The sequence below is a fragment of the Felis catus genome, chromosome A1 (assembly GCF_018350175.1).
Source record: "Felis catus isolate Fca126 chromosome A1, F.catus_Fca126_mat1.0, whole genome shotgun sequence".
Lineage (NCBI taxonomy): Eukaryota > Metazoa > Chordata > Mammalia > Carnivora > Felidae > Felis > Felis catus.
The window spans coordinates 232,249,517-232,264,142 of NC_058368.1; the positions used below are offsets into that span (position 1 = coordinate 232,249,517).

At 46.8% G+C, this 14,626-nt stretch overlaps 1 protein-coding gene across 9 annotated transcripts in view; it reads left to right on the forward strand.

The window, feature by feature from the left end:
* SEMA5A (semaphorin 5A) overlaps nt 1-14,626 on the forward strand; it is a 483,514-nt gene that overhangs the window by 395,831 nt on the left and 73,057 nt on the right. For all 9 annotated transcript variants that reach the window (XM_023239575.2, XM_023239573.2, XM_023239601.2 and 6 more), the window contains 2 exons: nt 5,118-5,299; nt 12,011-12,154. In XM_023239575.2, the coding sequence (XP_023095343.1) occupies nt 5,118-5,299; nt 12,011-12,154 (326 nt within the window). The remainder of the gene's footprint in view (nt 1-5,117; nt 5,300-12,010; nt 12,155-14,626) is intronic.

The following is a 14,626-nucleotide window of genomic DNA, read 5'->3' on the forward strand; positions in this document are numbered from 1 at the left end:
CGTCAAAAGGAGTGTGTGGTCGAAGTGGGTGAGAGAGCCACCCACTGCCCACGTGCTTTTCTGCGTGTTGCAAGTTCTTCTTGCTCCAGAAGTGAATAGAACCAACTGCAGCGGTCCTGGATTGAAAATCTGCCCTTCAGCATCTGCAGCTACCCCCACTCTTCCCCTGCGATGCCATCACCATTTACTCTTACTAATGACTGGCTAGTGCTGTTCCTTTTACTTTCCAGTGTATATTTACTGCAATAACTATTCTATTTTTTTCTCCCTCATTCCACTCCATTCTTTCATTTACGGTCACTCGTGTCCAATTCTTTCTCTTTTTCTCTGTCGTCTTAGCTCAACTTTTACTCACATACATTTGGAAAGAGAATGTGTGTGGCACCTCTTTGCCTAAAGACTGTTATCTTATGCCAGTGCCCAAACAGGGAAACAAAAGGATGTGTAGTGTGGGGGGTTCTTTCTTTCCCTTTGAGTTTTACCGTGATGTAATTGATACAGCTTTACACAGCACTGTGTGAGGTTAAAGTGTTCAACACAGTGACTTGACTTGCATATATTGTGTAATGATCGCCACAGAAAGTTTAGTTAACACCCATCATCTCATGTAGATACCCCCCCCAATTTTTTTTTCCCTTGTGAAAAAGAGCTCCTCTCTTAGCAACTTTCAAATGTCCCATCTAGTGGTGTGAACTCTATCCATCATGTCGTACATGACCTGTCCAAGACATATTTATCTTAAAACTGGAAGTTTGTACCTTTTTAAAAAAAAATTTACTTATTTATTTGGAGAGAGAGGATACGCAGAGGTGGGGAGGGACAGAGAGAAAGAGAGACAGAGAGAGAGAGAGAGAGAGAGAGAGAGAGAGAGAGAGAATCCAAAGCAGGCTCTGCACCAGTAACACAGAGCCCAATACCAGGCTTAAACTCAGAAACCATGAGATCATGACCTGCACCTAAACCAAGAGCTGGATGCTTAACTGACTGTGCCACCCAGACACCCCGAAGTTTGTACCTTTTGACCTCCTCTTTCCCCTAGTTCCTCTCTCCCCCACTCGATGCATCTGACAGCCACAAATCTTACCCCTTTTTCTATGAGTATGGGCTCTTTTTAGATTTCACTTGTATCGGATATCGTAGAGTACCTATCTTTCTCTGTCTTATTGCATTTAACATAATGCCCTCAAGGTCCATTTATGTTTTTCCACATGGAAAGATTTCCTTCTCTTTGATGGCTGAATAGTATTCATATATTTTATATACATACGATATATATGTGTGTGTGTGTGTATGTGTGATATATACATGTGAGATATATATATATGAGATATATATGAATTATATATTATACATATATGAGGTTTATGAGATACCTCCTATATATTTTTATATATACTATATAAAAGAGTGGTATATATAGCACATTTTCTTTACGTACTCATCCTTCAGTGGACACATAGGTCGTTTCCATGTCTTGGCTGTCATAAGTAATGCTACAGTGACTGTGGGGGTGCCACTAACGCTTCAGCGTAGTGATTTGGTTTCCTTCAGCTCTAAACCCAGAAGTAGAATTGCCGGGCCATGTGGTAGTTCGCTTTTAGCTCCTTGAGAAATAGTGGTTCTTAACTGGGGGAGATTTTGCCCCCAGGGTCATCCAGCAAAGTCCATAGAAACTTTGGTTGTCACAACCAGGGCTGGGGGGCCACTAGCATCTATAGTGGGTGGACAAGGGAGATCACGAATGCACAGGGCAGCCCCCACGACAAAGAATCCTCTAGCCCAAATGTCAATAGTGCTGAGGTTTTACAACCCTGGTCTCATGGACAGAAAAATGCTGACCAGTATTTCCAATTATACCCTCCAAATTGTGAGTCGGGCAATCTTTGGCAGGTTATAAAATTTTCTTACATCTACGTTTGCTTTTTCTGTAAAAATCGTAGGCCTAACCAGAATTAAATTCCTTGTGAACAGGGTCTTACAAAGGACCGGTTCTATCCTCCAGCGATGGGGAAGCAGCAGTTTCAGGAGTGATTCTGATGCCCAGTTTGGGGGGGCCGTGGGTGAGCAGCTCTCTTATTTCCTGGCCTGCTTCTCCACAGGGGCACCAAGCAGCGAATTCTCACATAACAGTGTCTGCAGCAGAGAGAAAGAGAGAATATTCTGCTTTTATCTGGAGGAAAGTCATTTTTGGACTCCTCTTTCACTCTCCTCTTGAGTCTCCTTGACCAGAATCTGGTCACATGTTCTTTCGTGGGCCCAACACTGGCCCAGGTGAGTGGGGTTCCCATGACAGCCTTAGACCCTCCTGCTAAGCGCACGGCTGGTGATGCCAACCCAGCCCTCCCACAGTTACCTACTGTCTCCCCGGAATGGTAAGGAATGATCCCCATGATGAATGCAAAACCCCTTTTATTCAAAGTGATTCTTTCATAGAAAACCATCCACCCTGGTTGGTGTTCTTGCCCTTTGGGCTGAAGAAACAGATTCTCAGATTCCCTCCAGGACTGGAAATTAATTTCAAGAGAGCGTATGAATTGGACAGGAACCTCAAAGTTGTCGGGAAACAGGCAATGACTCTGACTCCTCCTCTCCGTGTCTGTCTGTCTGTCTGCCTGCCTGTTTCTGTCTCACTTGTATCTGCCCTATATTGATTTCACTTCTAATAACCCTACTGATGAATTTAGCTCACATGACGTTTACCTTGGTTGTGGGTTTGACTCATGACCGTGAAGTCTAAATATGTTTCCATCACAATCTGCCCTCTTTCAACATTCTGGATGATTTCTGTCTCCACGAGCATTCCTTTGTCATGATCACAGTGGATTTCTCCTGGCCTCATCAGTCTTCAGTTTCTCCATATTCTGTGGGTTCCAGGTTTCCTCAAAACCTCCTGTAGCTAGAGAGACCCTAACAGTCTCCGTGCCTATTTCTGTCATATGTTAGACAGCGAAACATAGACGAGGTTTAGAAACATAGAGGTTTAGAAGAGAGGCAAATGGAAGGGACCAGATGGCTCACAGAGGGTCAGTCTCCTGACAGTGCTCCGTGCTGGCCTTCATCCCCTTCCCCAGCCACTCTCTCCCCCATGGGCCTGTCCTTCCCCACTTCCAGCTTGCCCCCCACCCAGGCTTGGGTTTAGATAGTGGGAGACTTGGGCAGGAGCAGAGACACTGGGGTATGTCTTCCTTGCCGTCTTCCAGCCTAGGCTGCAGCCCTGTCAGGCTGCCCTTCCCCAGGCTCTGCCTCACCCAGCCCCCATAACCCCCTTCTTCTCTCTCTCTCTCTGAAAGGCTGAGGACAGTTACAGGTTTGGATTAAAAGGCACACGGGGATTTGTTTGGATTTAAAGGCCCGTGAGGGGATTTGTTAGCTTGGGTTCCATGTTAAATCACAGTGAAGGCAACAACTGATCCCTCTCTACCTACATGAGAGCCCTTTGGGGCCGAGGCAAGAGGGTGAGCTGGTCAGTGGTACTGGAGGGACGTGGGAACTCCCAAGTGGCAGGGCCTTTGCTGCTTTAAGAACATTTTGGTGGGAGTGATTAGTGGCTTCAGTCAGCTTGTCTTATGGGGCTCGGTTCTCTGAGAAAACACTGAAGGCTCCAGGGAAACTTACGGTCAGAGTACGAGCTGCATTTTTATCCTGACCGAAGCTGGTCGTGGACCTTGGAAATGGGGACTTTTTCCTCTTGGGAAAAATCTGCCTCTGAGTGTTCACTGTCACTGTCTGTCTGGGTCAGGTCCAGTGAGTCACCTCGAATCCAGCTCGATTCCCTCCTCTTTGCTTCTTCTGGAAAGAGCCCGGCATGGTAGGGAATTCTGGATGTTCGTCCACCTAGTGGACATAAAAGGTTAGAGTGCTGACAAGAAAGCGGGAGGCAGAAAGTGAAACTGTGGCAGTTGGAGGTGACGCACCAGCCACGTCAGCGCACGCGGACACGTTTCATGTGGACTCCGTCCTACCGTACTTGGAGAAGTGACGGAACAAAAGTAAAGCTCACCTGTGCTTTCCACGCGCAAAATACGGCACTGGCACTTTTCTGAAATGGGGAGGTACAGGGACAGTTCGTGGCCTGGAAGGAACGACCTGCCTCGTCCGTGGAGTCCTGTCTTGCGTGGATGATGAGGCTTCAAACGTGTCACGACTAGGGTAGGGCAGGAAGGAGCAGCTGGGAGCAGCAGAGGGGGAAGTGAAAGAACGCAGCCACGTACCGTCCTCTTCGTGGGTCGCGCTTTCTAAGAAATACCGACGTCGCCATATTAAAGTTAGGAGGTTTGGACTGTAGGCCTCCTTCCGGCCGTTCAGGGTCAGGCTGCTTTTTCCTGCAGGGTGACTGAGGACTCGGTCCCAGGACTCACGGACCACCCTGTGGCTCTATTGTCAGAGGTGACCTGAGGTCGTCCGGTCGTCCAGTCGTCCGTGTCCATGGGGAGCCCCGTCCAGCCAGGCGGCAGCGGGCACAGTCCCCAGCGGCCTTCCCAGGTCGGGCGTGCTGGTTGGACGGCCCCTTCTAGGCCCGCACACCCCTCTCAGTGCTCAGAGCCCCTTCCTTGCCCCGACTCGCGGGAGTGGGTTCCTGCCAGGCCCTTCCTTGCTGACAGGTTACGGTGTGGCTGTGACCGGGACATGCCTATCGGCTACTACAGTCCTGGCTGCTTCAATAGGCCAAAAATTCAATGTTGGCAGTTTGCGCTGACATTTGAGCTGGGCCAGGTCTTAAATGAAACGAATTGGCCAATCTTTCTTCTACGGGACATAAAAATTCAACAGAGTTGCACATCTGTGATTTCTCACTCCAGTTCTGGTCGTTCCTTGGGTTTCTCGCATTAGTGGACAATTCTGTGGTCGGCTGATGGCCAAGCCCTTGGCTTCCTTCACTCCCCTCCCCCGTCGCCCCCTCCCCCTCTCCCCTTCCTCCCCTCCCTTCTTCTCCATCACGGCCCCCACCAATGACCTCGGCCGCCTTACTTTGAAATCCCTCCCTGTTCATCCCTCTTGAACTTTAACATCAAAATATTCTCAACGTGCTCTGATTGTACTGTGAGAGACCTTTCAGATTTTCTCTCTGTTTACAGCCCTAACCCTTCCTGACATCCTCTCTCGTGTCTGCTTCCTAGACGAGGAATCTCACCGTGGACGGGCACTTCGGCGCGTGGTCTCCGTGGACGCCCTGCACGCACACCGATGGCAGCGCCGTGGGATCCTGTCTGTGTCGCACCCGCTCCTGCGACAGCCCGGCCCCCCAGTGCGGAGGCTGGGAGTGCGAGGGCCCCCGCATGGAGATCGCCAACTGCTCCAGGTGTGTCCCTCCCGACACTGGTGCCCTCCCCCATGTGCGAGCGGACCGTAGAGCAGGGGGGATGTCGTCTTCGGTGTGCATCTCCCTTTTTCGGGAGGGAGGTGGCAAGGGACAGGTGCACTTACCACTTAAAAGTTACGTGATCTACTGAAGGAGGTGTGGTTTTATTTTTTTACTTATTTTATTTATTTATTTTTATTTTTTTAATGTTTATTTTTGAGAGACGGAGGGTGCATGGGGGAGGGGCAAGGAAGACCCGGAATCGGAAGCAGGCTCCAGGCTCTGAGCAGTCAGCACAGAGCCCGACGCAGGGCTCGAACCCAGGAACCGTGAGATCGTGACCTGAGCTGAGGTTGAACGCTTAACTGAGCCACCCGAGCGCCCCTGGGAGGAGATTTTAAATTATAAGTGAGGTTGTAAATCTAAACGTGTTTAATGTGTTCATCATTAGATTAGGAAACATATTTGCAGTGTGCACAATGTTACTGTCTTGTTTGAGGGAAACGTCCATGGCAACCAAAGTCCTTTTCTGGAACACGTAGGCCAATAGCCCCTACCGGTAGAACACGATACATTCGTTGTGTACTGGCCTAATCCAGGCGGCTATGCGCGGGCCTCCGTTTCCTTTGCCAGCATCAGGGACCCCAGTGGCTGGGGGCACGTGAGTGCCATAGGCCCTCCACCCTGCCCTGGCCATTAGGTGCCTCCTGAGGATGAAAGCAAGTCTGAAGTCAGATTTGGCCACACCCAGAAAACTGTGACACAGCCAGTCCTTGCAAATGATGGAGTCGCAGCTCCCTGTCCCTCAGGCACGCTGACATGGACACACGCGGAGGTTCTCATGAAGCAGATGTGATGCTTCTGGCGACGTTTAGTCGGGCCGGAGAAACGCAGCCTCTGCTATCAAGGCAGAAGCTACAGGCAAGAGAGCCCCGGCCTCGCTCCCAGGCCGTGCGAGGACAGAGGTGCATACGCAGCGTCAGCTCGCCCAATCCTGACCTCACTTCCGGCATCAAACGCAAAGTATCCCCAGTAGCCCACGTACTAAGCGTCCCCTCGTGCAGCTGCGGGAGCCGACATGTGCTGTTTTGCAGCAGCCTCCTCCGAGGCGTGAGCACGAGGGGGACGGTTCTGGTAGTTTTGGAGGCTACCCGTGGGGTCGATGTTCCTGGAGCTGGAAAGGAAGATCTGGGGTGGCAGCCAGAGCTCATGTGCCCACACGTGTGCATGGCACGTTCACCGTGTATGTATGTCTTTGGACAGTTCGAGTTTCCTGAAGCAGCGGTCTTCATGAGCAGCCGTTCATCAGCCCCCCTCAAATAACGTTGATACACTAGATCGCCCCTCAAATACTCGTAGATCGGCATCTAATTGTTTTTCATCAAAAGTTTTAGTACTCGTGGGGCGCTTGGGTGGCTCAGGCGGTTGAGCATCCAACTCTTGATTGCGGCTCAGGTCCATGATCACGTTCGTGAGATCGAGCCCCGTCCGCATCTGGCTCTGTGCTGACAGTGTGGAGTCTGCTTGGGATTCTTCCCCTCTCTCTGCTCCTCTCTCCTTGTCTCGCAAAATAAATACATAAATATTTAAAAAGTTCTAGTAGTTGCAAAGATGTGATTTCTGTTACGTCCCGGTTTAAATGTGTTATGGGCTCTAAACGCTTTAGTGATTTGATAGCCACCTGCCCCTTTAAGAAATTGATGAACAGGCTCTAGTTTAACATTCAGAGAATTTACGGTTTTCCTTCTTTAATTTCCTATTTTTATTCTCTTTCCTTATAGAATCGTATCCTAATATATTACGTTTTTATGTTGAAAAGTCTTACACTGGTCACCATATCATGCTTCTCTGCAACTGCCAGAATAACAAATTACATGCATGGAATTCAAAAACAAAATTTGTATTTCTGATAACCATAGGCTTTATGATGAAATATTTTGAATATATGTTTTGAAAATTGCCATACGATGAATCTAAAATACATGAATATTCCACATTTTGACAAATATTTTTTTCACACTTAAAATGTGAGATCTCACTGGAAACTCTTACCTTCAGGCCATTTTTTTAAAACTCCCACCTACTTTTCCTCTTTAGGCACGAGTGCAGTTTCTTGCCCGATTTGGGGAGGGCTTAGCATCGATTCCATTCTTACATTTTTATTTTTCTGTCTACAAGTACTGACAGGTATGACTCCTGTAAGTAGATGGAAATATAAGATCATAGCATTTCCACGCAGTTCTCTGGATTCTTTCGAAGTTACCTGCCGAAAGCACGGTGATCTCATGCCAAAGATTGTTGTTATTGCCCTTTATCAGTTGATAACCTGTTCATGTTGGCCTTCAATTTTGTTCGAAGCGAAACATAGCCAAGCACCTAACCTGCAGACCCCCATTTTTGCTTACTCACTACTGTCCGGTACTTCCTCAGTGTGTGCAGAGTGCGTCAGAAAGCCTTTAAGAAGGCTGACCACAGGCTTCCAATTAAACCTGTTATTCTTTATTTATAGGCACCTTGTTTCACTCAGTGGAAGTGTTGGGAAATTCAAAATATTGCTAGTTCAATACATTTTGCAAGTATGTCTTTGATTACATGCTGTTATCACATCACATCATTTAAATATTTTTTTTCTTAACACCTTGGAGCTACAGATTGAGGTCATTCAACGTATGAAATGAAAGCCACGATATAAAGGAATTAGCTAGGCCAGACTCTCAAAGCAGGGCCGAGTCAGAATGACAATGGATCTGGAAAATAGGGTTTCATTTTACAATTAAAGTAAACGTTTGAATGTGCATCCTCACGACACCATGTCACTTCTGAATTCTAATTCTTAGGGAAGGAGAGAGGGAGCCATGGAGAGAGGCAGGAGAGAGAGAAACAAAACTAGCCAGTAGGAAGGCAGAAGGTCCAGGGAAGGTCTGGATCCTTGACAGGAGTTTGTCATCTAAATGAAATAGGTTTCTACAGCCTTCCATTTTTCTTGCCTATACCTTCCTTTATGGAACTTTTTCTCTAAGAGCAAACACAGCCTGTGCCTGACCTGGGTTGGTCAGGACACAGAGACTCGTGTGCAGGATGGAGACTGGGGAATGTCCCAAGCGCCTACCCCTGTGAGGGCAGGCAGGAAGGAAGCGTGGACCAAGGGAGGACTGCTGTGGGCTGCAGCCCTGAAAAAGGACTCAGCTGAATGCACGGGGAGCCCCGTAGCTGGGACGGCCCTTGATGGTGGTTAGGTCCTCTCAGCTGCAGTTCTGAGCCCCTAGCACCCTGAGCAGCTGGAGAGGCTAGGGCCGCAGTCTGGGGGGGGCTTTGACAGTAGCTGGGGGATGGAAGAAGCCAAGTCCTTGCCAGACAGCTCTGTTCTGCTCTCTAGTCGACCTGAGCCCAGAACACCCCAACTTAGTTAACATCCCAGTACCGAATAACCAGGAGAACGATTTCATCAATGATTCACTGGGTTGATTTCCTGTTTCCCCTGCCTATTAATTTGTTGTTGCTAGATTGTTTATTTCACTATAGTCAGTTTGCTCCCCTCCCCTGCACCTTCAGTGCCGTGACCACAGCAGCATCTTATATTTTAAAACAGACATCAGGAAGGCCTCTCAAATCAGTCTCCAAGCTCCCTCCTCACTTGCTTGTTAATTTACAGTATTTCTAAGAAGTATTATGTTGTTTCCACGAGGCTATCTGGAACGCGGAAACCTCTGGGCAAGTCCTCTATGCCATCCCTGACACTGCAGATCTGCGATCGCTCACTAGGAGAGCCCCGAGCGCGAGGGCGCTTCCTGCCCAAGAGGAGAAGCTGTTGGGGGAGGAAGGGAGAGGTGCAAGGGTGCGTCCTGCCCTCCGCTCCCCTTCTCAGGCCAGCCCAGGTCACTCCACAAGGTTGGTAGGAGACCGCAGGGCTACACAGATTAGATTATTTGTGTTGTTACGGAAAACAGAGGCGTGTCCACATGGCATTACACGGGGCGCTCTTTCCACCAAACTCAGGTGGTTTCCATGGAGCCATGGCAGGCGCTGTATAAAAGTTACAGAGCTGTTACTGTTCGAAGATGATGATCGGTGATGGATATTCTTTTTTACACTGTTCAATGGGAAGGAAAGGACCATCAAGTGCATGACCGCAGCTTGTTTGTGGCTACCTCTTTGGCATTGGTTCCACTTGACATTCATCCTCTAAACAGACCTGTGATGTAATTAGCGGTGATTTTCAGCTTAGTAATTGAAGAACGGAACCCATCTTAGTGGTGCTTTCAGTGCACGAGTGGGTCGTTTTGGACTGATTTCACCCTCGAAATGGCTCATCAGCTGATCCATGCTTACTTGGTGCTGGTTAGGGGCTGTGTACCACAACGTGTGCTTCAGAGCAACATTGACCAGGACTGCAAAGCCGGGTGCATGTAGACGGTTGTTATTTCCTGACTCACTATAGTTCTGTTATTTATATCCACTTCCATTTACCCACTTCTCTGTATACCACACGCCCCCTGTATCGTAAGTAGAATATATCACAAAATGTCATGTTAACATTACATTTTAACCTGTTGTTAACAGGTTTAGGAAATGGAGAATTTCCAAACAATTTCGGAAGAAATGTTTCCTTCACTATGCTAACATATGAAGAAACTTTGGAAGTAAAAAGATCCTTTTATTTATGTTAAAGTGGCCATTTCTGTATAGAATCCAATGAATTATTTGGATTTTTTTTAAAAAAATTGTGTAGGTAACAGGGTATAAGATTCTAATTACCTTTATGAGCAACTTGGAAGGATCTGTCTTTTTTTGTGATTACTTGGTTATGTTACCATAAAGCCGATTTCTTATAATATTATACAGTAAAGCTTAACTGTCTCTTTTATTTCTATCATGAAGAAGTTGCAGAAAATAGAGAACTATGAAATATACCAAGAGTTTTCTCAGAGGAACTGTCACTTGAAATTATTTTAGAAATTATATATTCAGATTATCGTTTATATCTTGAGCTTCAGTGGCACAGGGGTGGACCCGCATGTTTTTAAAAGAATGTATAAAGTAAAAATAACAATTAATGTCAGTCGATTTTTTTCAGTGGAAGTGAAAGTCTGATGAGGACAACATATCTATAGAAAGCATATATGATTAGAGAAATATATTCCACATGCAGTAGAATATTCACATGGGAGTTTGGATTCTGGATTTAACAGACATTTTAACAAATATTTGAGGGTTTAATAAATCCTTAAAAATGTTTTAATAAATCCTTAAAATTGCCTACAATTTGTTCTTTAATAGTAGGGACTAACTACTAAGGGAGATATTTAAATTACAAACAAGCTGAGTACAGGCATTTCAAAGGAAAAGTACAATATTAAACAAAAAAGAAAAATTCCTCTAGCTGTCAGTGGCAATTAACTTTATAAACCACTTTTATACAAGCTGTTTCTTTTCTTTTAATTTTATATTTTATATGCCTATCATATTATATATGTAATAACATAAATACGGTTATGTGCAATTTGCACTCCTTGTTTCTACTCTCTATATCTTTGTCAAATTGTAAGAAAATAGCCAAGAATCTGAATTTTTTTTTTTAATTTTTTTTTTCAACGTTTATTTATTTTTGGGACAGAGAGAGACAGAGCATGAACGGGGGAGGGGCAGAGAGAGAGGGAGACACAGAATCGGAAACAGCCTCCAGGCTCTGAGCCATCAGCCCAGAGCCTGACGCGGGACTCGAACTCACGGACCGCGAGATTGTGACCTGGCTGAAGTCGGATGCTTAACCGACTGCGCCACCCAGGTGCCCCGCCAAGAATCTGAATTTAAAGTACACTTCCTTCAGGATTAAAAAAAATTGTTATGTTTATTTATTTATTTTGAGGGAGAGAGAGAGTGTGTGTGTGGAAGCAGGAGAGAGGCAGAGAGAGAGAGGGAGAGAGAGAGAGAATCCCAAGCGGGCTCCATGCACTGTCAGTGCAGAACTCGACATGGGGCTCGATGTCATGAACCGTGAGATCATGACCTGAACCAAAATCGGGAGTCAGACACTTAACTGACCGAGCCACCCAGATGTTCCTGGCTTCCTTCATTTTTAATAAAGTTTGTTTTAAAGCTTTGGATATTACAGGGTTCTTTATCAATGCGAATGCTATCAAGAGAATTACTGATTTTCGTTATTAATAGATTTTAAAAGTAAGCATGAGAGGTAGTTTTAGATGATATTTTGTTCAAATGTGCACTTGTTGTAGATTATAAATTATATAGTATAAGTCAAAGAAGTATAAAACCTAGAGGTTCAGGAATTCATCTCTAATTGCTTTTCAATAAAATAAACTTATTTTTCATTAGTTTAACGTCTTCCTAACTAAAACTTATTAGTAGTTTCTAATATAGCCATTTTAAATTATTTATAGCACACTTTAAGCTTCACTCTCAAAAAAAAAAAACAAAAACAAAACAAACCTTGACCCTGAAATCAGATACCAAGGAGAAGGTCTCCCAGGGACCCAGATTTCCCGAGACCCAACCCATCCAGTTGGGTCCTATGGCTCCTGTTCCCTTTCCCTTCCCGGCCGCAACCCAGCAGTCCACGGTGGGGGTGAGGGGGGGGCGGACACGGTGGGGGTGAGGGGGGGCGGACACGGGAAGTTAGTTGGAGGTGGGTGCACGCAGGGATGGACTGCGCCAGTTCGACCCCGTGACCCCGCTGCTGCTTCCTCTCCCCAGGAACGGAGGCTGGACCCCCTGGACCTCGTGGTCTCCCTGCAGCACCACCTGTGGGATCGGCTTCCAGGTGCGCCAGCGATCCTGCAGCAACCCCACCCCCCGGCACGGGGGCCGGGTGTGCGTGGGACAGAACCGCGAGGAGAGGTAGGCACCGCTCTGCCCCCACACCGCCATCCTCACGCTGCCTGCCATTCCAGTGTGGCCCAACTCCCCGCGGCTTTAGTCGGGGACGTAGCTCAGCTTGTACGTGGCATCCCTTCCTGTTGAGCCCGATCGTCCTGTTCCTTTCCCGACGTCGTTTACTTTTGATCAAAGCCCCGTGTCGACCGCCTCACTACCACCCTGGTGCCTGCACGGTTGCCTGGCCGAGCAGTCTCCAAGGGAGCGGAGGTGTGGGGACAGCGGGCACCTCGGTGCTGGTCTCCCTGGCGACTCAGAAAGAGAGTCCGCTGGGGAAAATCCGTTCTTGTTAAAATCCAACTAGACCCAGTCTCCAAACCCGCCGTTCCAGGTGGGACCTAAGACGGCCCCAGGTCCGGATGGCAGTGGTCAGATGCAGTAGGGTTTTGCATCAGAACTAAGTCAAGCAGCCGGAGCGGGGTGAGGACGTCTTCAGGATCTGGGTACATTTATAACCGCATGCCCCTCTACTAACCGATCCTCTCAGGGAGGCGGCTCTATAGCCCAGAGCGGCATCCTTTTCCAGGGTGGACTCTAAGCCTTCAGCTCCTCGGGGAGCTTTTCGTAGCAACAGACATTTGGCTTTGGCTTCATATAATCTACAGTTGTGATGGTTGGCTCTTTCTTGCATATTTAATGTACGTTCTAGTTCATGATTGTTGGGGAAAATCCAAGCAGGTGGATTTCACGTCAGTCAGGATTCCTATTCTGCCACACTAACACAAGGGTGTTGCATTGACCCCTGTGAAACAAAATGGCTTGCGATACCTTTTAATGAAAATGCAGTGAGGACTGTATCTGGCGATATGGGTTCGCTGTGAGCCTTTTATAAAAATACTGCATGCAGTTATTTGCTACGCAATCAATATTTATGTAGACAAAATCAACAGGTTTACTTGTACAGATAGTTCCCTGCGAGGCGTTTATTACCACCTCAAAACAACCTGGGAGAATCGTTCCTTTCTTTCGTCGCTGTGTGCCAAAATCACCAATTAAGTTTTCATCCCTTTTGACCCAGAGGAAAAGGAAAGATGATTTTCACAAAGCGAGGTTGGTTGTTTCTGAAGTAGTCCCGAGATAGTCTTATACAAACCTACCTTTTCCCATCCAGCACCAGTTGATAAGCGGGAGGACCGATTATGGGCGCGTTGTCTCCCTGCTATCTCTAACCTCACAAGATTTAAAACTGGTTGGAAGTTTTAAAATGCCATACACCGTCACATAATACAGCCCTTCCAGGCAATGTCACCTTTATCAGTGTGAAGCTGCCCCCCCAGTCGTAGCACCCCTGCAAATCTTATTCCCGTTGGCACCTTTCCTAGGCTGAGCGCACAGGAAGGAAGCTGCCATTTAACTCTGTGGCTAACATGTATGCGTGTTCTGTATGCGTTTCGCGATTGTTGGTTTGGTAAAGCTATGTTTTCAGGGAAGCCTGTGTTTGGGGGACTGCCGCTTAAAATGTTCCCTTTTTACAGAAAAAAAAATAACCTGCTCATTTGGGCAAAAGACGTATTTGGTTCATGGAAGATTATTTGAATTTGCCTAGTCAGTGTGTGGATGGTGAGAATAGGGACTCTGTAGAATTGAAGCTTCCCTGTTGAACAGCCCTTCTTAGGGGCTAATCAAGCCATCAAGAGGCTAATGAAATCTAGAAAAACGAGTGCATACGATGTCTGTTTCTTGGTTTTCACCGGCAAACAGCTCTGAGATTTTTTGGTTGTTGTCTTAGGTGGGAGGCCTCTCCACCTGTGACAACACCATCCCTTACACACATTTGAGAACTAAACTCAAAACTTGGGGAGACTCTGGTCTCCATGGAAGACACATGACTAGGCATGTACCGGGTTATACCGTTGCACCCTTCTTCTCTCAACACCATCGACCCTAAAGAACCCCTGAGTGGCCTCGAGTGAATATATTGATTCCCCCAGAAAAGTCCCTAAGTTAAGGCCAGGATTAGAGTTAATGACTTCATTGGATCAGAATGTCTAGGATATGGATGGAAGCTTTATGGCAACATAAATCTCAGAAATATTCACATCATTTTTTCTGAAGTACTGGGTAAAGAAAATAATCGACCTTATTTTTGCATGTACCTTGGAAGGTGTGGACACTGTTTCTCTTTTCTAAAATTTACTGGAAAATGATGTTCTTGAGTACCAAGAACCAAGTGGAAAGCACCAAGAAGGATGAAGCAGTGGACCTCTACGTAAATACTATCAAAATGCAGGTGTCTTTTTCTGTATTAGTTTCCTCTTCCCGGGTAACCGTAGTTCCAAAAACCGAGCGTGGCTTAAAACAACACACATTTATTCTTTCACAGTCTTACTGGGTCAGGAGTTTCAGTATAACTTACCTGGGTTCTCTGCTTAGCCAGAGCTGTGGTCTCATCTGGGCCCCCGACTGGGGAAAGAGCTACTTGTACGCTCATGGGCT